This window comes from Podarcis erhardii (assembly GCF_964252035.2).
Source record: "Podarcis erhardii genome assembly, chromosome: 6".
NCBI lineage: Eukaryota > Metazoa > Chordata > Lepidosauria > Squamata > Lacertidae > Podarcis > Podarcis erhardii.
The window spans coordinates 48,345,229-48,368,303 of record NC_138510.1 but is presented as its reverse complement, the minus strand read 5'-3'; the positions used below and the strand labels follow the sequence as shown (position 1 = coordinate 48,368,303).

The 23,075-nt window shown below is 44.0% G+C and overlaps 1 protein-coding gene and 1 long non-coding RNA gene across 2 annotated transcripts; one reads left to right on the top strand and one right to left on the bottom strand.

The window, feature by feature from the left end:
- Positions 1–10,891: 10,891 nt before the first annotated feature.
- Positions 10,892–18,516, top strand: RPL10A (ribosomal protein L10a). The gene is made up of 6 exons (XM_081866660.1): positions 10,892–10,974; positions 13,018–13,089; positions 14,433–14,513; positions 14,922–15,070; positions 16,890–17,062; positions 18,316–18,516. The coding sequence occupies exons 1-6, from the start codon at positions 10,970–10,972 to the stop codon at positions 18,484–18,486; spliced, it is 651 nt and encodes a 216-aa protein (XP_081722786.1). The 5' UTR covers positions 10,892–10,969; the 3' UTR covers positions 18,487–18,516.
- Positions 18,388–22,646, bottom strand: LOC309344359. Its single transcript, XR_014157692.1, has 2 exons — positions 19,810–22,646; positions 18,388–19,762 (listed from the first exon to the last, which is right to left on the bottom strand). It is a non-coding gene; the product is annotated as an uncharacterized lncRNA (long non-coding RNA).
- Between the last annotated feature and the right edge of the window lie 429 nt (positions 22,647–23,075).

The window sequence follows — 23,075 nt, the reverse complement described above, 5'->3', positions numbered from 1 at the left end:
GGGGCAAATGAGCCTAGCCCCCCCCCCCTGCCAGACAGAAGACGCCATCCAAGCAGTCTTGATATATAGTTGTCAGGCATTTTGTTTAGAAACATTAAATGAAGGAAATCTTTCAATGTTGATGTGAAACTCAAGATCCTTGACATCTGTTGAACATAAAAAATGTAAGATTAAACATTTGTTTTAGAAGGCAATAGGGCAAGAAGGGCAAGAGGTGAGCTGGTAATTAAGATTCCATGTAAGATATATTATTACTTATATGTCATATATATAGCTCTTTGTCTCCCTTATAAGGGCAAGGAAGTGGGTGTATCTTTTGTGGGTGTATCTTTTGTGATTGGTTCTACCAAACAGCCAATAGGAATTTCAACCAGGCTGATTGGACAGAGGCAGCCACAGGAGGAGCAAAGGGGGCTGGATTAAGGGAATATAAGTGCTGGCCAGAATGGCAGGAGGCCAGGCCAGAGCTTGGTAACCATGTACCACTGTGCCTCTTATTTATTTGTCTGACAAATAAATTACTATTTTAATTTCTCTATTGCTGCGTTGAATATTTCATTCCAGCTAAGCGTTAACCACAAGCAGGGTGCTACATTTTATGGTGCCGTGACTCGGATAAGTGGTCTGCTGGAACGCAGCCCCTTCGCCCTACTGGGCAGGGTACAAGAGAGAGGACAACTGCTTACCCAAAGCGCGCACTGGTAAATTTTTCCAGGGGAACGCAGAAGACTCGTCTGTCTGATACCCTGCTCACTGGCGGCGACGGACCGGGGGAAACAGGGAACCAACCAAGGGTAAGTGCACAAAGGGATTTTTGGCCCTCCAATTAATTAGGAGGAAGAGAAGTCTTGATCAAACTTCTGCGTCTCAGTAAGGGGAAACTGAGTACGCTAGGTGGTTGGGTACATCAGATGGTGATCTGGTGTAGGGAAAGGGAAAAATTGGGAGGTAGAGTGTGGTGAAGTATCCAGCGCATTGTATGTGTGAGAAAGTACAGAGCAATCTGTAGCTGACCCGAGTGTGGAGTGGGCAGTACTTCGGTTCCTAGTAAGGCGACTTCACTAGGCAAGGAAACCCACAAAGCGCGTCTGTGAGTGACTGAGTGGATACTTCACAGGGCCATACAATGGGAGTTGGGGGTTCAAAGGGGGAAAATACACCTCTTGAGTGTATGTTAAATAATTTTAAGAAAGCCTTCTCAGGGGCATATGGAGTCAAAATGACGCCAGAGCGCTTGAGAACGTTATGTGAACTAGAATGGCCAAAACAAAATACTGGATGGCCATCTCAGGGAACTTTTGATATAAATTTAGTGAGCAAACTTTGGACTGATATCGCCAAAGAAACTGGAGGGTGCCCAGAACAATTTCCATATATAGATTCCTGGCTGAGCACATTAAATAAAAATCCTCCATGGATAAGGGAATGCAAAGTCAAACGATGCAAATTATTGGCTGTAAAAGCCGAAGCTAGGAAAGGAATCTTGCCAAATAAACTCAAACCCATTTTTGAGGGGCCAGAGGAAGAGGTGCTTCCACCTCCACCCTATGCTCCACATCGAAGGGAGCTTAATCCAAACACTCCACCAGTTGTAACCCCAAGGCAAGAAACTGGAATGAATAATGGGAGTGGAGTCACAGAGTTTGATTCCTTGATAGATTATGATAAATATCTTCAGGAGGCATTGGAGTCCTATAATAAAGCCCAAGCAGAAGTGGTTATTCCACCTGTGACTCCTAATAGACCTCCATCTACAGTCTCCTTTAGTGGAACAACTGATTGCCCACCCCAAACCCCTGTACATCCAAGTCCCAGAGAAATATTACAGAAGTTACAGGGAGACCTTGCTAGGTCAGCAAGCAATACAGCCAGGCGTATAAAGCTGCTAAAAGAACGCCTTGCGACAGATACCATCCCCTATGATTTGAGGCCCCTAGAGCAAAGTGAAGAGAAAGGTCACGTAGTAGCCCCTCTTAGAAGAGTATTTGATGCACTTGAGGAGCCTGCGCTGGTTAATGGGCAACCCGGACCACGGCCACCTCGAACTTCGACCCTGCAATATATTCCATTCACAACTACAGATCTGATGAATTGGAAAACACACACCCCATCTTTTGCAGAAAAACCTCAGGCTATGATGGACTTGGTGACTTCAATAGTAAATACTCATAGTCCTACTTGGACAGATTGCCGCCAGCTCCTGAATACTCTGTTCACCACTGAGGAAAGGAGAGACATAATTGAAAAGGCACAGATATATTTGCGTGAGCAGGCCAGAGTGGGAAATATTTATAATATTGACCGTCATCTCCAAGATAACTTTCCCTTGGAAGATCCTAATTGGGATCCAAACAATGCAATTCACCTGGCCAGACTTACCACCTACCGCCAGACACTTGTGCAAGGTATCCGCAGGGCATGCCAGAAGCCCACTAATATGTCTAAAGTCTCAGAAGTAGAACAAAAACCAAATGAGAGTCCGGGAGACTTTTTAGAGAGGCTGCAAGAAGCCTATCGTATATGGACTCCTTTTGACCCTGAAGCCCCTGAAAACAGTAGAATGATTACTGCTACATTTGTGGCCCAGTGCGCTTCTGACATTCGTAAGAAAATTCAGAAATCAGAAGGATGGGAAGGGATGCTGATGAGCCAAATTATGGCCATTGCACGCCGAGTTTATCGGAATAGGGATGAGGCTGAGAAGCAAGAGAAGAAGAAGTGGCAGAAGGAAAAGATGGTAATGCTAGCCACAGCAGTGAAGCAAGACCACCGCCCCTTAAATGGAGGGCGAGGGCGAGGAAGGAATCCACCACTGGGAAGGAATCAATGTGCAAATTGCAAGAAGGAGGGTCACTGGAAGCGGGAGTGTCCTGAACCCCTGAGGTTGGAAGAAGTACGCCCAGGCCCAGGCCCAGGCCCAGGTCCAGGCTCCGGCCCAAGAAACCAGGGACGGGGACGGGGAATGATCCGAGATGGAAGATATCAGAGACCAGGACAGGGACGGAGTAGAGACAATTTCATTGGACTGGCAGAAGAGGATTTTACTCAAGACTAGGAACGACCGGACTCCATAAAGTTAGGCTTCCAGGAGCCCACGGTCACGATTCAATTAGGGAGCCATTTAATAGACTTTATGATTGATACTGGGGCTGAATACTCAGTACTCCCAGAACTATTGCAGAAAAAGGCATCCAAAAGTGTAATCATTAAAAGTGCCACTGGACAGTCAGCTAAGAGGTCTTTCCTCCAACCTTTGGAATGCCAGATTGGGGGACATCGTTTAACCCATCAGTTTTTGTATATACCTGAGTGTCCAATACCTCTCTTAGGCAGAGATATGCTGTCCAAATTGCAGGCCCAAATCACTTTCACTCCTCGAGGTCCAGAAATGAAACTGCCATCAAAAGCAGCAGGAATAATTACCCTCTCAGTACCTAAGGAACAATCATGGCGCCTAATGTCAGCCTTGCAAGTCCAACCCACATTGGATACAGAATTAAACAAGCTCCTCCGAACTCTACAGGTGCCACCAGGAGTATGGGCCGAAAATAGCCCACCAGGAATGGCTAAGAATATAGCTCCAATTGTAGTAACCCTAAAACCTATGGCTACCCCTGTATCTGTAAAGCAATATCCCTTACCCCGGCGAGCAGCGGAGGGCATCCAGAAACATTTGGACCGCCTATTAAAATATGGTCTGCTTAAGCCTTGCCAATCAGAATGGAACACACCCCTTTTGCCTGTTCGAAAACCTGGGACAGATGAATACAGGCCAGTGCAGGACTTGAGGCTCGTAAACCAGGCTATCGAGACCTTGCACCCAAATGTACCAAACCCATATACCTTGCTGAGTTTGATCCCACCAGAAGCAACATTTTTTACTGTATTGGACTTGAAAGATGCATTCTTCTGTTGCCGGCTGGCACCACAGAGCCAACCTATATTTGCCTTCCAGTGGGAAGACCCTTTGACAGGAACAAAAGGCCAGCTAACCTGGACAAGATTGCCCCAAGGATTCAAAAATTCCCCAACTTTATTTGGCACTGCCTTGGCGAGGGATCTAACAAGTTACCCCTCAACACCGGGAGAAAAGGTGGTTCTGCAATATGTGGATGATCTTATACTAGCTGCAAAGGATTTTGATACCTGTAAAGAAGGGACAGAGGAACTGCTCCACTTGCTCTGGGAAGCTGGCTACCGAGTTTCCCAGAAAAAGGCACAGTTATGTTTAGAAAAGGTCAAATATTTGGGCTTTGACATCTCACACCAACAACGAGCATTGAGACCAGAGAGGAAAGAAGCTATTTGCCTTATCAAGGAACCTACCACAAGAAAACAACTTAGGGGATTCCTGGGAACAGCAGGGTTTTGTAGACTATGGATACCTGATTTCAGTAGTCTGGCCAAGCCCTTACATGAAAGCACTCGAGGTGCAGAAAAGGACCCATTCGTATGGGGACCTGAGCAGAAACAAGCCTTTTTAGTTATCAAACAACGACTTATGGAGGCACCAGCCCTTGGATTGCCTAATTCGGAAAAACCCTTTCAGCTGTATGTACATGAACAGAATGGGATTGCAGCGGCAGTCCTGACCCAGAGATTAGGAAGTTGGAACCGTCCAGTAGCTTATTTGTCTAAACAATTGGACTCAGTAGCAAAAGGATGGCCTCCATGCCTAAGGGCAGTAGCAGCCACTGCGAGCCTTGTCAAAGAAGCTGATAAATTTACCTTTGGCCAGACGATGTATGTGAATGTACCTCATGCTGTTCTGACACTCATGGAATATAAGGGTAGTTATTGGCTAACGAACCCAAGGATGGCTAGATACCAAGGCCTATTGTGTGAAAATCCCAGGATTCATCTACGAGTAGTGAATATGCTCAATCCAGCGACTTTGCTGCCCCTACCAGAGGTAGATGATGAGGAATCACATGATTGTCTCCAAGTAATGGATGAAGTTTATTCCAGTAGACCTGATCTGAAAGATGAGCCATTGAAAAATCCAGATGTTGTATATTATACGGATGGTAGCAGTTACCTGCATGAAGGTGCCAGACGAGCAGGATATGCTGTGGTCACCAATGAGGAAGTTGTGGAAGCTGAAGCTTTGCCGGCTGGCACCTCAGCACAAAAGGCTGAACTTATAGGTTTAACTAGAGCTCTGCAATTGGCAGCCGGATGTAAGGCAAACATCTATACTGATTCAAAATATGCCTTCTTAACCCTGCATGCACATGGAGCTCTATGGAAAGAAAGAGGTCTAATCGGAGCCCACGGGAAGGCCTTGAAATATGGACCTGAAGTAGAAATCCTGTTAGAAGCAGTATGGGCTCCAGAACAGATTGCTGTAATGCACTGCAAAGGTCATGGACGAGGAAGGGATCCAATAACCAGAGGAAATCATGCTGCTGACAAAGCAGCCCGAGAGGCAGCCCAAAAGCCTGTGGGAGGATTTATAGCAGCCCTCATACCAGAGGTAGTTCCAGAAGATGTTAAACCTCACTATACCCCAGAAGAGAGGAAGTGGGCTGAACAGGAAGGAGCAGTTGTGAAGGACGGTTGGATGATCCTGCCGGACAATAGGATTTATGTACCTCATCATCTAGCAGGCACAATTGTAAGAAATTATCATGAATCTACTCACCTTGGCGGTACTGCAACTAGAGAGAGTCTCAGTCGGAAATTGTATATTATTAATCTATCACAATTAGCAACTTGCATTTCACAGAAATGTGTTCTTTGTGCTAAAAACAATCCCAGGCAGGGACCAGTACAACCTCCTGGAATTCAGCATGTGGGATACGTCCCCATGGAAAGCCTAATTGTGGACTTCACAGAGCTGGTCCCTTCTAAGGGATTCAAGTATCTCCTTGTGTTTGTAGATACTCTTACCGGATGGGTTGAAGCTTTTCCCACCCGAACTGAAAAGGCACGAGAGGTAACTAAAAGACTCCTCACTGAATTGATCCCAAGGTTTGGATTACCTAGATGCATTGGAAGTGATAATGGGCCAGCGTTCATTGATCAAGTAGTACAAGAAGTATGTCGAGTCCTACAAGTAAAATGGAGACTGCATACAGCATATAGGCCTCAGAGTTCAGGGAAAACTGAAAGAATGAATCGGACTCTGAAAACCCAATTGGCAAAATTAACCCAGGAAACGGGATTGGGATGGGTAGATGTGTTACCCATAACACTGTTTCGTGTTCGGTGTGCACCCACAAAAAGACTTAAGTTGTCACCTTTTGAGCTCCTGTATGGGAGACCGCCCTCCTTTGTTCAGGATATTCCAGCTGACCTTAAACAAATAGGAGATCATGTGACACAGGGACAAGTGCAATCTCTCTCCCGTGTTTTTGTTTCTCTTAACAGGTGGGCCCTCGAGCGCACGCCGTGCAGCATTGCCGAGCCGATTCATCAGTTCCAGGCTGGCGATAGCGTATGGGTGAAAGTGTGGAAACGTGATCCACTTGCACCTAAGTGGCGTGGACCTTACACCGTCTTGCTCTCTACTCCAACAGCGGTGAAGGTAGCTGAGGTGACCCCCTGGATTCATCACTCTCGTTTGAAGAAGTCCGAAGGCAGTTGGACGTGCAAAGGTGACCCCTCTAATCCTTTAAAACTAACTCTCTCCAAAAACCCCTGTATCTAGCCCTACCGGGAACGGGCTAGGTCACGGGCAACATTTGACGACCGGCCTGCTGCAGCCACAACCTGGAAGCTGGCTGACCTGCGCACGCCTGAAGCTTGAGGAGCGTCTGAACCAGCGACTGTGAACGGAAAGATTCTCTAATACAATTGATTGACTGCCCCCCTTGTGGAACAATTATCAGAGATATTACTCATTGGGGATCCTCGGGATATATGTTTTGGTCTTGGTGGTTCCCCATTTCTGTCACTGGGGGAATTATATTGGGGCTAATAATTATTTGCTATCACAATAAGGTAATCTTTTGTGGAAGGAATGCATATACTAGACATCAACATGATTTTATTATTAATCCTGATCCCTTGGGAAGGGGAAGGGTCCTTGAATCTGACCAAATTGGCTAAATATGGATTCAGCCATGACCACAATATGTGGGTAGGTTTAGCTGAAATGGTAGCTAATGTTGCAAATAGGACCAATTGCCTTGTTTGCTCTCTTGGGCCAGATGATTCAGAGGGAGGTATGCCCTTATTACCGATACCATTAGATGCTATTGGTATGGTAAGCGAAATGCCACACCAAACTGAAATACAGAATTTCCCCGGATGGAACTCAACTAAACCATTACGAGTTATACCTGTACAAGGGGAATTCTGTGTACATAAATCATCAGATGCAGCTGATTCTCCCATGATAGGCTCTTCTCATTGTCACTATACTTGGGATTATAAGAAGAATAGTCATACCTGGGCACACGGTACTACCTATCGAACTCGGAATACCTTGCCCTGTGCACCTCCTTTTATTCACGCATGGAAAGTGGTGTGGAACATAACTGTGACAGAGAAAGGCAATCTAACATACTGCACTGTAAACTCTCTACCCCTTTTGGTATTTCGCCTTCTGTATTCCCCGTACCAAAAACCTCAGACCCGATGGTTGTGGTGGATATGTGGAGAATGGGCGTACAAGAAACTCCCTTCCAAATGGAGTGGGACTTGTTTCTTGGGTTGGGTATTACCACCAATGTGGATTATGCCCACTAGTTCGGCCAGGCGAACACGAAGGAATGCTGATATTTCTCATATAGCAGGAGGAAGTACCCAAAGTTGGAGCGGTACTGATTATTGGCCGCCAGAGCGCATTATAGCCTATTATGATCCTGCCTCCTGGAATCCTGGTGAGCTCATACAAGGGGCACGGGATCCTATTTATAATCTAAACAGAATAATTCGATTGCAAGCAGTAGTGGAACTTGTAACCAATGCAACGGCCCAGAGTTTGAGACTTATTGCACAACAGTTGGATGAAAGTAGAGCCGCCATTTTGCAGCTGAAAATGGGAATGGATTATGTACTTGCCAGGCAAGGAGGCCTATGTGGAGTCTTGAACTTGACAGGGAATGCCTGTTGCTTTAACATTTCTGATAATGGTGAGGCAATCCGTGTGTTGGCCACAAAGATGGAGAATATAGCACATGTCCCAGTACAAACATGGGAAGGATGGGATATGGGATGGCTCACCAATTGGTTACCTAATGTCACAGGACTCAAAGGGATACTATTGTCTTGCTTGTTTTTCTTGACAGTAGTAGTATTGGTTTTATGTATGATGCCATGTATCATTTCATGTTTTAGAAGTACAATTAGCAAGATGGTTTCAAATGAAACTCTACCTCATATCATGGCCCTATACAGAGCTTTACCTCAGGAATATGATGAAGGTCAAGCTATCAAGGACACTTGGGATGAAGGTCCTTGAGCTTGAAAGGGGGGAATGAGGCACCTAACCATAAGCCTGCATTTTTATCAAAGCTTCTATATATTTCAATCAAGGCTTGTATTTAAAAATGAGCTTAAAACGGATTTTCAAATGTTTCATGCCAGGCAGAGAAAACCTTGGCCATTCTCCTAAGACAAGAGGGCCCCATTGATTTATAGTAGAAAAACAATTCTCAAAGTCATAAAAAGGGAGAATTACATATGCTGCCCCAAGGCTGAAAAAACACCATTAGGAATGGGGTAAGATAATACTAATGTGCCTCCCAGTAAAATGAGCCAGATCTTCTTTCTAAGGTTGAAAGGCCAGGAGCAAATGGAAAAAAAAAAACATTTAGCTAGAAGAAAGAGAGCATTTTTGGGGAAGTCTTTTTCTAAAGCCATTCTTTCTTAAACTGAAGAGGCTTCTTTTAAAAGCTGTTTTACTGAGTTTCTTCCTTTTTACTTTGAAAAGCTTTATTCTTTTAAGAGGCTACCTATGATAAATGTATGAAATATATTAGCTTAAATATATTGGCTTAAATGTAATTATGCAAAGGATTTAAGGAATGCTAGATTCTTATTTCATAGAGTCATATTGCAATAGGAGACCAGAGGGGCAAATGAGCCTAGCCCCCCCCCCCCCCGCCAGACAGAAGACGCCATCCAAGCAGTCTTGATATATAGTTGTCAGGCATTTTGTTTAGAAACATTAAATGAAGGAAATCTTTCAATGTTGATGTGAAACTCAAGATCCTTGACATCTGTTGAACATAAAAAATGTAAGATTAAACATTTGTTTTAGAAGGCAATAGGGCAAGAAGGGCAAGAGGTGAGCTGGTAATTAAGATTCCATGTAAGATATATTATTACTTATATGTCATATATATAGCTCTTTGTCTCCCTTATAAGGGCAAGGAAGTGGGTGTATCTTTTGTGGGTGTATCTTTTGTGATTGGTTCTACCAAACAGCCAATAGGAATTTCAACCAGGCTGATTGGACAGAGGCAGCCACAGGAGGAGCAAAGGGGGCTGGATTAAGGGAATATAAGTGCTGGCCAGAATGGCAGGAGGCCAGGCCAGAGCTTGGTAACCATGTACCACTGTGCCTCTTATTTATTTGTCTGACAAATAAATTACTATTTTAATTTCTCTATTGCTGCGTTGAATATTTCATTCCAGCTAAGCGTTAACCACAAGCAGGGTGCTACATATTGACAAGATAAATCACCATGAGGAAAGTATCTAAGACTGATGTCAAAAATCACACCGATCTGTGCAGACGTGCCACCTTCAAGTCCCCCTCCCAAGAAAAGACATATTATGAAAACCCTATTCATGTGTGCTTAAAGTGGAGATGCAATGTGATGCACTGTATCTAGCATGATTATATAAAATTATCATTTTCTCTCTCTGCAACCTACACTTCTTTATATTGCTTACCTTACCACTGCAACCTACACTTGTTTATATTGCTTACCTTAACAGTATGATTTATAATATAACAGTTCGCTGCCTGTGAGACTTGTGACAAAGCAACAAGACTAAAAGCTTTGGGATCATGGTTCTGGTACTAGGCTTATTTATAAAAATATTTATATAGTGCTATTTCATTTTTAAAAAATCAAAGTGCTTGACAACAATAGTACATAAAGCCAGACACTGACCCACTGAAATGGACTTTCCACTTCATTAGATGTACAGTATGTATATATCTATATCCAACACGTACGCACATCAAAAGGAGAGAAAATTTAAGTTAAGAGGTTCCTGGGAAGCAAAGCCCATGCAAAATTGCAGACTGACAAAATACAGCTAGCGAAACCTACAGCCGACCTGCCAGGAAATCCTTAATGATCCACCATGATTTGTATCTCAAAACCCTGAGCTGTGTCACCTCCTCTAGAGCAGGAGTGAGGACTAGGTTCGTAGGTTTCCCTTTGCTTCTTCCTAGTGCCCCTAGGATCGCCAGTGGGAACCAAGTGCCAAACAGCGGCTCAGAAAGTGGGAAGCGAAGGGCTCCTGCAAGGCACACATTGCTGCTGTCTTCAGTCCCAGAACTGGAGCTCGCACACAAAAATATGTTCCTGTTTGTCCTCCTCCACCCGGTCTTCCTAATCTAGGCAGCCTAATTTAAGAAGGGAAGAAGAGGAAAGGCTTTGGACTGCCGCGCGCCACAATCTACCCGGGGGATCACTCAAGAGATCCATCTACGAGTATCCCGATCTACTTTCTGCCTGCCCTACTATAATCTAAATTTCTCCAGCTACTTGAATTTCCCGGTGCCAGTGGCGGAGTGGAGGGCAGGTATTTTAATTACCGGCTCTTTATTTAAAGCTCTGGAAAGCCTTGACTGCAAGAGACAGTGAGCACAAAACCCCAGCATGTTTGGTACAGAAACTCCACCCGCCCCGAGCCCCACCTCCTTCCCTCCGTCCCCAAATGGCCGCGGCAGGCGAAGTCACGCGGTTACACCAGGCGCGCGTCTCGCGAGACTTCCTGGGCTAGTTCTGGCGGAAGCGGAAGGAGGCGTGTCCTTTCCCTCTACGAGCGAGACGGCAAGATGAGGTGAGTCTGGGTGCTGTTTCGGGCCTTTGGGTTATCCGTCGCCATCCGTGCTTTCAGGGCTGTGTTCGAAGGGCCGCCATGAGGCGGAGGCGGAAGGCGCTTCAGCGGGGCGAATATCGAGGAGGATGGGCTCTGGCACGGGAGGCGTTCGCGTAGGAGAGGCTCGCAGGGATTCATGGCTGCCTTCGACGTGGCACCGTTCTGGCTCCTGTCAGAAAGTTAGAAGGGTTTTTAGAGGCCCGTAGCTGCTCCTACAGGCTGTCAGATCCGAGCAACACAGGGAGTCTCGACCTCTGAAACGCTCTAGAGGCTGAGGGTTGTAGGGCCGGCTTCCCTTCCAGGACCTCATGCTGGAAAGAGAGGCCTCCCTGACAGAGTCCCTGAAAAAGGCCTGAGTTCGATGCGCTAACTTTCATTCCCCAAACCCTGGATAAGGGGCGCGGAGTGTGTATACACACACACACATTGTAATACCAGCATGTGTTGTAATATGGGACATATGTGGTGTCACATATTCACATTCAGGAGAAGGGGAATAATAAATCCCACCGTCACATAAACGCATAGAGTACCTGGATATGCAGGTGTACAACATAGGGTGTGGACTTTGGGGGAGAACGTTTTCTTATACCGCTTAGCCTAATTTGTGTATTTTGTGACTTTCTGGAGTGATCTAGTTTAGCAGGTTTATTTGAATTCTATTTTAGCAAACGGAACTAATTTTTTAAGAGGCTTAATCATTAGCAACTGGTAGGAATGTACAAATTTGCGAAGCCATTTATGAATCCACTCATGAATATACAAAATCGCCTTTTTCAGAAAATATGCTGCCCCCAATAACTTGATTTTGTCACCTGTTGCCTTCTGCATTTAGTCATTGCTGCTGGCACCCATTTCTGGCTGTGGAATATGTGTACCAGGTCCAAATGTCACATTAGTCCTAAAGCATTAACTGTAAAAGTCAAACCTATGTCAAGAGTGCATACTGATTTACACATTCTTTTTCATTGCCCTTTCAACTGTTGGTAGAACAGTTGGTGCATTACAGTAACAGTAGTATGCACCTGTACCACCATTCACATGTTTAAAACTTGCTCTAGATTAGGCTGGGCTTGTATGTGGTCCAGCAGTTTTTGATAGGAAATGTTAGGGATGTGAGATTAAAGGAAGTGCTACATCAGAAAGGCAAATGTATAAAGCAGTCCTAAAGCTTGATATGAACCCCAACTATGCAGCCTAGTGGTTGAGAAAATTATACAGTACTTCCAAATACTTTGCCATTTCTGTCTTTATGGCAGCCAGGAGGGGGAGGGGATCATGCCTCAAGTGAAAATGGTAAAGGTACTGAAGTCTGTTCTTAGTCTTGGCACAGCTTTGACTACCTAGGTATTCAAGTCCTCTTATTCGTAATGTGTTAGCCATCCTGTTTGTGGTTCAAGTGATTAAGTCTATGGGTTTATTAACTGGGAACACCTTGTTTCAAGTAATTTCTGCTTTGCCAGACTCAATGATTCAGGCAACATTTCCTGTGCCCACCTTAGGCAAATGAGTGGCAAAATCTAGAATAGAACTAAGTGATTATTGCAGATAGGTTGATATTGAACAGTGCGCACGCCAGAATGGGCACCCCTAAATTTCACAACTGCTGGGGAAAATAGTTTTTGAATTAACTCCCCTCAGCATGACCAGCAGTCAGGGTGATGCTAGTTGTGGTCCAACATCTAGATCAGGGGTCGGCAACATGCGGCCCATGACCATTTTACTGGCCCACAAGCCACCACCCACTCGGTGAGCCCCCACTCCCCGCACTGTGCTAAACCGGTGCAGCACGGGGACTTACCGAGCGGCGCCGGAAATCGCTTCTATGCAGGCGCAATTTCTGGCACTGCACCGGCCCGGTCCACAGACAATCTCCGCAGAAGTGATCCAGCCCATGGCTGGTAAGCCTTGCCGACCCCTGTTCTAGATGGCCACAGGTTTTCTATTGCCCTAGCCTAAATAAGTATGTGCAACATGGTTATGTTTTTTTTCTTTCCTCTGCAGCAAAGTCTCCCGTGACACGCTCTACGAAGCCGTGAAGGAAGTCCTTCAAGGGAGTCAGGCAAAGACACGCAAGTAAGAAGTTTCCTGCACCTTCTTGTTCTGTGCACCACATCAAAAATTCTTCTGTCTGTGAAAGCCCAAGCAAGAAAGTGGAGATTTAAAAAGAACTTAGGTTGCATTCTGGCGTGCGCACCCCCTTTCTTCTCAACAGCAAATCCACAACTTCTATGGTTATGCAGAAGAGTCCCATTGAAATTCATGGGCCTAGGTTAGCCGTGTTTCCAAACTAGGGAACATGGCGGGATGCTTTCTGCGCCTTTGGCAGAGAGGGCAATGCAACCTTTAGCAGATAGCTTGTACAATGGTCCTTTCTTCCCTTTCTGTTAACTGAGGAGTGAAAATATGACCTGAGAGCATGTAGCTGGGCAGTGCTGCAGCTGCTAGTATTCGGTTGGCAGCATTGTTGAATCTTGTTTGCATTAGAACTGGAAGGTTCTTCCCAGTGTCTTCTTGACAGCGTGAATAGAGGCTTGCAGATGTCCAAGCACATCAGTTGTCCGCTTTTCCTTTGTGAATCAAGGGGAAAGACACTTGCATAGCATGGAGTGGGGCATTTGGGTAGCTGTTGAAATTTAGGGGAAGCAACACAAGCTGCTCCCTCAAGGAACAACTGCAGCAACTTTGCCTAGAAATTGAGAAGGAGGGGTTGGTGATGCATAACAGGATGATCATCCATCCCTTGGGACTCTATAATCAGTTACAGAAGTTGTATTTGTTAAATTTATAAGGACTAGAAACATTTGTTTATTTTGTATGTGTTCATGCGTATCAGTGGATCATACTATGAACAGCCACTCTTTAAATTTCTGTGGTTTGCACTGTCTTAGTTTTTGTTTGTTTTGTTTTTGTAAATAATTGTAAACTACACTTTCATAAGAACTATCATAAGGTAGTGTAGAACATGAAACAAAATGTTGCAATAATAACATCAGTAATGGCATGCCTAGAAAATGGTTTTAAAAAAAGTTTTACAGGCCTGATTAAAGTGTACAGTTTTTAAAAGATTCCTGGCTCATGCACCTTCCAAGAGCAGTAGATTATTCCTTGGGTGGGGGCAAAAGAGAATAGGATTGCTATCTTTGCTTTTTCCCCTGGCAGGAAAATGCAGCTAAAAACATACCCTGATGCTATATCTGTACTGCTGGGAGAATCCAGGAGCAAGAATAAACAGTGCTGAATAATTGAGTAATCAACATGACATCGTTTTACAGGAGCTTATTGGTGATAGATACATGTGGTTGAGCTGCAGAAATTAGGAGAACATAAGTATCTTGCCCACCCACTTCTCAAATAGTACTTGGGTGTACAGCTTAATTCATCCGTTGCCTAACTGGTTTCTTTTCCTGTTTCTTTAGGTTCTTGGAGACTGTGGAGTTGCAGATCAGTCTGAAAAACTATGACCCACAAAAGGACAAGCGTTTTTCTGGCACTGTCAGGTTTGGCACTGTTCCTGTACCACCCAGCCTTCAGCCTGCACCCCTCTCCCTGTTACTTCAAGGCTCTTCATTCAGCCTACCTACCCTGCAGCATGGTGACTGAAAAGTACATGGCAGCTGGGTGCAATGCTGAATTGCCCGGGTAGTTCAGATCCCCCTGCTGCAAAGTGGGTGTGGCTGGACGGACCCCTACCCTGGGTCTTAAAACATGAGGGAAGGTGTGGTGAAGCTCTTCTGCTGATCCCACCGATCACTTTATGAAGCCAGATTAGACGCTGGTGGGCGAAGACGTTCTAGCTGGCTGCGGTAAGGCTTTTCAGCCATTGTGCAGTGCATCCCTTTAGCGTTTCATATCGCTGGCAGTTGTGAGGTGGCTAATGGTGATGCTTCCTTTTCCTCTTCCACCAGGCTCAAGTCTGCTCCACGGCCTAAATTCTCAATCTGTGTATTGGGGGACCAGCAGCACTGTGATGAGGCCAAAGCTGTTGACATCCCTCACATGGACATAGAGGCTCTGAAGAAACTTAATAAGAACAAGAAGCTTGTAAAGAAACTAGGTGAGCAAAATTGGAAAAGGGCTTCTGAAGCACCAAGGATATTGTACAACATCAGCAAATAAGAATTAGCATGAAGGAGCAAATAAGAATTAGCATGAAGGACATAGCTGTCAACGTTTCCCTTTTTTAAGGGAAATTCCCTTACTCCGAATAGGATTCCTCGCAAGAAAAGGGAAAAGTTGACAGCTATGATGTAGGAGTAGTTAAATATAAGGCATGGTTAAGATATCATTGGTCTTTCAAGCAGAAAATGGCTTAATTGCACCTAGGCAAAAACCTTCCCCCACCTATCATAGAGTTGGAAAGGTACCCCAAGGATCATCTAGTCCAACCCTCTGCAATACAGGAATGTGCAGCTGTCCCCTACGGGGATGAACCCTGCAACCTTGGTATTATCAGTGCTGTGAACTATCTGCATATTCTGGCTACCATCAGAGCATGTCTTTTTTATCCAGTGCAGTCAATACACATAAAAATTTCCACTTGTGCAGTGTTGCTGCTGCTGCCGGCGCCACCACACACCTCCATAATCTGCTCCAGGTGGTTGGGAGAATTGTGGGACAGAATTTGGCATTGTGCTGGGTAAGGAGAGGATGCTGAAATCTTGTGCCAACCAAAAATCTGCCAAGCAACGTTGGATTTTTTTTGTTTGGTAGTGCTCACTGTCAAAAGTGGGGAAACATTGATAAGAGTGGGAGAAACAAACCATGATCACTGTCTCCCACATAACATTAAAGCCAGCCAGCCACTCTATGCCTTGTTTTCCTAGAGAAGGAGGAGCAAAGCTGAGATAGTTCAAGCTCTGTGCACCAGCACACAGCTTTAACACACATGCCAACTTGCCTAACCACAGTTTGCAGCTAGCATTATGTGCAAACATGGCTGCTATGTTGGGGTAACTTGTGATTTCTGAGCATCTTATCTAACTGGTGCAGTAAGAATGCTCAGAAGTCTTGTGCAAACAAAAGTCCTTACATAAGCCTTTGGATTGAAGGCTTTGTTTTCATGTAAATTAAATTTTGTCATACAGTTGAAAATGAACTAAAGTACAGTGGTGCCTCGCAAGACGAAATTAATTCGTTCCGGGAGTTTTTTCGTCTAGCGAGTTTTTCGTCTTGTGAAGCACGGTTTCCCATAGGAATGCATTGAAAATCAATTAATGCGTTCCTATGGAGACCGCTTGCCAGGCTGGCGGTGCCGAGAAGGGCTTTTCTCCCCACCGCAAGCCTTCAGGACAGGTACGGGAACAGAGGGGAAGGCGCGCAGCGCTTCTCCTCTGTTCCCGGGGCTTGCGGTGGGAGGAGGGTTTTTCCTCCCCACCGCCAACATTCAGAACAGCATTCTGAAAGTTGGCAGTGGGAAGGAAAACCCTCCTCCCACCGCAAGTCTTCAGGACAGCCATCCGAAGGCTGGCGCAGGGAGAAGGTCTCTCCGCCCCACCGCCAGCCTTCGGAGGAGGTCCGAGGACAGTGGGGAAGACGCGCTGCTCTTCCCCGCTGTCCCGGAGATTTCCCTATGGGCTTTCGTCTTGCGAAGGAAGCCCATAGGGAAATTCGTCTTGCGAGGTGTTCGTCTTGCGGGGCACCACTGTATATGGAACCCAAACTGCTTCTCTTGGGATCCTGTTGGATATGGTTAGGTTAGTTCTCATTTTCATTTCAGGTTTTATTTAACCTCTGGTTTGAATTTCACTTAAAAAGTAGGTGTATACAAGGAAAGTATCTCATTGGTGGTTTTTGAAGATGTCTGCTTTGCAAGCTTTTGAGATGGGCCTCAGATGGTCTTGATGCCATATGCTCATCCTTCTGTTTTTTTACAGCCAAGAAGTATGATGCTTTCTTGGCCTCCGAGTCCCTGATCAAGCAGATTCCTCGAATCCTGGGGCCAGGACTGAACAAAGCCGGCAAGTTTCCTTCTCTCCTCACTCACAATGAGAACATGGTGGCAAAGATTGATGAGGTCAAATCCACAATAAAGTTTCAAATGAAAAAGGTAATTTTCTTTTAATTGCACAAATATTTCCATTTTCTGATGTAATACTGAAGCTAAAGAACTTGATAGTCATCTTTACTTGACTGAATTTGGTTGCATTTCCCTGGGTAAGGTTTATTTACAGATACACAAATCTGGCTTATGAATGGCTGAATTTAAAGTACTATTGTACTCCTCCTATAAGGCCCACAAAAAGTCTCTGTTAATATCCCTTCAAAAATCCACAATACAGAAGGAGACTTCTTCCAGCTCAGTTCCTGATTGCACTGGCTCAGTCTCTCTTGTTAATTAGATTTATATACCGCTCTTCTCTCAAAAGATCTCAGAGCAGTTCACAAAATAGCACCCTTCCTTAAAGTGGTGAAAAATAACTTGTCTCTGTCATCAAATTCAGTGGTAGCTGATGCAGGTTCCTTTTTCTGCTTAGTGGGGCAGGTGATTGGTGGTGGTTTTGCCTTTTTCATTTTGTGAGTTTATTCTGTTCTTTTAGATGTAGCAACCATTTTGTGTTGTGTTATGCCCTTGTGGCAGCCATTTTGTGACTCGCCCACAGTGTTCTCTAAAGAGTTTATTCCCTAGTAACTATTTAGGAATTCATCCTGTGTGAGCCATTGTAGTTTGCTGTGTAACAGAACAGGATAAGTACAGTGGTACCTCGCAAGACGAAATTAATTCGTTCTGTGAGTTTTTTCGTCTTGCAATTTTTTCTGTGAATGCACAGTTTCAAGAAAAAGGAAACAAACTTGCAAGACGTTTCCGTCTTGCGAAGCAACTCAAAAAACGAAAAACTCTTTCGTCTTGCGAGTTTTTCGTCTTATGAGGCATTCGTCCTGCGAGGTACCACTGTACAGTGGTACCTTGGTTCTCGACTTAACCCGTTCCAGGAGTCTGTTCGACTCCCGAAACGGTTCAAAAACCAAGGTACGGCTTCTGATTGGCTGCACGAGCTTCCTGCATTCAATCGGAAGCCGCGTCAGATGTTCAGGTTCCGAAAAACATTCACAAACCAGAACACTCACTTCCAGGTTTGTGGTGTTTGGGAGCCAAGCCATTTTAGTACCAAGGTACCACTGTATTGGGACAACCCATCTCTCCCCCCCCCCCCCCCCAATTATTCTGCTCACTTGGGTGAGGCCTTGCTGTAAGACTTGTGACATTTGGGATTTTTTGTATGCTTGTGTTTTCCCAAGCCCTAACCGCTTTTATCTTATTGAGACAACTGAATGAGTAAATACTTTTCTGTGTCCTCTCAGGTGCTCTGTCTGGCTGTGGCTGTTGGGCATGTGAAGATGACTGAGGATGAGTTAGTCTACAACATTCATCTGGCCATCAACTTCTTGGTCTCTTTGCTGAAGAAAAATTGGCAGAATGTGCGGGCCTTGTACATCAAGAGTACCATGGGGAAACCCCAGCGCCTTTACTGATGAAAATATAAATATTTTTGACTACCTTAACATGTGTGGATTTTGGCTTTATAAAAGTCCTAGTACCTGGAATCTCTGAATACTTGTCGTTTTCTGTTAAGCAGAGATTCCCCTGCATGCTAACAGTGTTGGGGAATGTACAGAACACTTGAAAAGGCCAAGGACTGGTAGCACAAAGGTCCTTTCCAGCATGAAAAATGTCAAGGGGTTTAGAGATAGAGCAATTGTTACTTATTTGATTTATATACTGCCCTTGCAAGATCTCAGGGTGGTTCACAGGATAAAAATGCAGTGTAAAAGCACAAATAGTTAAAACTAAAACAACAAAATAAGGACACCCCCCCCCCAAAAAAAATACCACATTTAAAATGCTGTAGAATGTTAATCAGCTAAATGCTTGCTAGAAGAGGAACATTTTTGTCTGGCACCTAAATATACATAATGAAGGCACCAGACAAACCTCTCTGGGGATAGCGTTTCAGGAAGCTGCTGCATAGAAAGCCCATTCGTGGGTTGCCACCCTCCATGCCTCTGTACTGTGGAGGGGCACACAAGGACCTTTGATGATGAATGCAGGGTCTGGGTCAGTTTATATGGGTGGAGGTGGTCCTTGAGGTATTTAGGTTCTGTGCCATTGGGAGGCTGAGGGTGGGAAAGGAAGCTGCCCAATACAGAGTCAGACGAGAATAGCCCATCTAGCTCAGTAATATATTTACTGATTGGCAGTGACGCCAGGATTTCAGAGGATGGAGAATGTTCTCCTTTCAAGAAGAGCAAAGATGGGGATAGGATGTCCTATAGTTTGTTACTTCCCAGTAGCCACTTCAGTACTTCACCTGAGCTGCTGAAGGCACCTAATTCTGTGGGCTGAAGCTTTTCTCAATGTGCTACTCTCCACCTCACTATGGAGCATAGAGTACCATATTTTTCTGTCTATAAGACGCCCCTTATTTTGGGGGACTCAGATAATGGGAGATGGCCCAATGTATAAGACTCCCCCTAATTTTTTGACATTTTTTTAGGGCAAAAACCTAGTCTTATGCAAGGAAAAAAATAGTTTCATCTTGCCATGATCAGTATGATATACTTACAACTTGCTCTTAAAATTTGGTTTCCAGATTCCTAATCGTCTTGGTTGCTTTCATCTGGACACACTCCAATTGCTCAATGTCCTTAAAATGTTTCCAGAAGAGGACATGCAGCCTGACAAGTGCAGAATAGAATGGAAATAGTATACTAGTGATCTGGACAGTAGGTGATAACCAGCTAATTTATACTCATGAGTAGACCCATTGAAATAAACTTACTTATTAATGGGTCTACTCTTTTTAACTTTGAATATTTTATTTACAGTATTTTTAGCCTGCTCTTCATTTGAGTATTTTCACTTTCAGAACGGAACAAAGTAATAATAAACGGGGGGCGGGAGGGGATACAAAAAATACAAAATCATACTGACTGGTCCAATAAACTAACTAACCTTCTGTCATAAGATAAACAAAAATTAAAATTCATACTCTTTCTAAATAGGTAAAAAGCAAATTCAGGACATTCAAATATGAAGCAACCAGTGGGCTTGGCAACAGTTCCAGCCTCATTTTTCACCTAGGGCAGCCCGCTGTGTGCCAGCAGCCTCTCACTATGGCTTTGGAGCAACTTAACACCTTTGACTTTGTATAAGAAAAAATAGTCTTCAGAATCAGTTTAGGGTTTGAAACTGGCAAGATCTCTGCAAAGAAATACTGCTTTGCAGAGTTACAATGACCCAGCAAGATATTTTTCCGCTAATCGGAAAGCACTCTGGCCCAGGCAGAGATTTACACAAATTTGTAGTACAGTGCAGTCACATTGCAAAAAAAATCAAATTTGTAGTAAAATAGGTGGGGTTGTTTCCTGCTCCAAGGGTTCTGTGTATACATGAAAATTGTGTATATTTGGCCTCTGTGCCAAGTGGGTCTTGCTTTATGTGGCTTGGGGTTATTTGCTCAAAGTCCTGACATGTACAGTGCCTATATCCATGCTATGGAACAGATGTTACAGTACTGCAAAAATAAGAGTTTAGCAGACCTCAGCAAGATACTGAAAATCTGATGGGTGTTTGGGGAATGCAGGTTCTACAAATTCATAAAATTATTGTGTCATAACTACATAACTTTTAAATAACAGAGATTTGACAATATCAAATCTTAGTCATTTATTTTATAAAATAAATGACAATATATTTCATTTATTTATATCAACAATATATTTCACAATGCCGTCAGGTTTTTCTTATAATTCAAACTGGAATTTGCAGATAGAAATACGAGCTCAATGCACCTTTGTAGTTTGTGTTCAGATTCATGCCTATGTCGGAAGGGAGATTACCCAAGGTCTACTTTTGAAAATGCAATCCCATATGATTAAATTTGATACTTTGCATCAAAGAATAAGGGAGACGACTTGTGGGTTTTCAATAACTTAAGTCTATGGAGTCAAGAGGTCTATTACCAAAGTAGATTTCAAGAACAGACTGGCAGAAACCTACACTGCGTTTTATCATCTATGGCTTCAGTTAGAATTGTTGCTGAGTACAGCCTAGTTTATAAGTTATCAACAGAGCATGGAAATCTCTTCCATCACCTTAAATAGGGTACCTATGAGGAAAGCTCATACACTTTTGAGGTTTCAGTTAATACTATTTTGTCATTTTAGATTAAAGAATTAGTCATTTCATATAGTCTGGCGCCATATAGAATGGGAAATAGAAGATTTATAATGTTTTGTTTTCTAGTACTGAAACAACATCAAGAACAGATTCATCCTTCAACTGGGAAAGAAGCTTGGGATAATATGCTGAAATTTAATAATCTGTTTTCAAAAAGTGTCCAGGAAGTTTACCAGCAAATGAAAATTTTTGCATTGAATGATGTCAAAACAAAAAATTACAGTAGCTCATATCCATGTACTTGAAATTGACCCAAAATGCAAATCATATACTCAGTTGTGTAATTAGGATGTTCAGTTTCATCTCGTCTTAATTTTATCTGAATTGTATGGCAGTCTTGATATGACTGAACAAAAATAACATAAGAAGAGCCTGCTGGATCAGGGCAGTGGCCCACCTAGTCCAGCATCCTGTTTTCATAGAGGCCACCCAGGTACCTGTGGGAAAATCACAAGCAGGATTCAAGCACAAGAGCCCTCTCCCCTCCTGTGGTTTTCAGCAACTGGCATTCAGAAGCATGGCTGCAACTGAAGGCAGAGCATATAGCCACCATGACTAGCAACCATCCATCAATTTGTCTAATCCTCTTAAGAGTTATCCAAGTTGCTGGCCTTTACTGCCTCCTGCGGGAGCAAGTTCCATACTTTTAACAATGCACAGTGTGAAAAAGTACTTCCTTTTATCTGTTCTGAATCTTCCAACATTCATCTTCATTGGATGCCCTCGAGTTCTAGTGTTGCGAGAGAGGAAAAAGTCAGTTGTATACATTTCAATTATATATTTATTGCCGTACCTACATGTAGAAATAAATTTGGGGAGCTGTGCCAATAGGGAAGGTGCAGAATCTGGAGAAACATCCTATTTCTTATTTGAGTAATGTCAAAACTCCGCATGTTCCATGTGTGCTTGCTTTGCAGGCATAAAAGGGAGTAAGATGCAGAAGTTTCAGGGCGACCCAGCAGCCCTGTTTGCTGAGCTGCTTCAGCAGGGCACCTTCACATCTGATTTGACATGGTCTTGAGCGTGTGACATTAAGGAGCCGGTGAAGCTCCTTTCTGGCCAGTCAAACAATCTCTGCTTATCCTTATGCACAGGCATCACTGTAGCTTAAGTCTGATCAAAAGCAACAAAGCTGCTTTGAGAATGGATGGGGGAGAGATGAGGTTAGTTGGCAAGAGCAGCTATGTTGTGGATTAGTTCAGTGCTGGAGGTGGAGGGGTGGAAATTAGCCAGAAAGCAAGGCTGCCCTTAGCCACTTGGTTGCCTGAGGAAACGAGTTGACGGGGTCAAAACTAGCTTGCTAGCTGTGTAAAATGTGATGCTTGCAATTCAGTTTTTAGCAATTCTGTACTGAAAATAATTTAAAATTTTCTCTTAAAAATCTGCCCATTTAATTGGGCACATTTTAAACTGGTTTATCTTAACTGAATTGGTTAGTCAGTCAGCCACACACATGTTCTACAGTTCAGTGATGGAATGTCGAATTCTGGATACAACTTCTGTTGAGGCTTCATCATTACTTAGATAAACCCTGACTGGGCTTACCATGGACACAGCTGCAGTTTAAATGTCTTGAATTCTGCTGATGCAATTTCTGAAATGATACTCTTTCTGGAGGCAACAGTAGACTTCTGGGCCCTCCCAGTTAGGTTAGTATCTGAGAGATGCTTGCAGTTCTTGCACAATTTGTTCTCCAACTGCAGTATGGCATTGGGGCAGGATTTTGCAGAAATCCAGGGTCCCACTTAGCAGAATGAACAGGAGGGCCCCAAACACAGCAGGGCTGGCTGACTGCATTTGGTAGTAAGTTTACTCAGGAGGGAACCACTCCCTTTCCAAGCTGAGACACTGGAACTGAGACAGTCTCCTTGTCAGTCTGTAA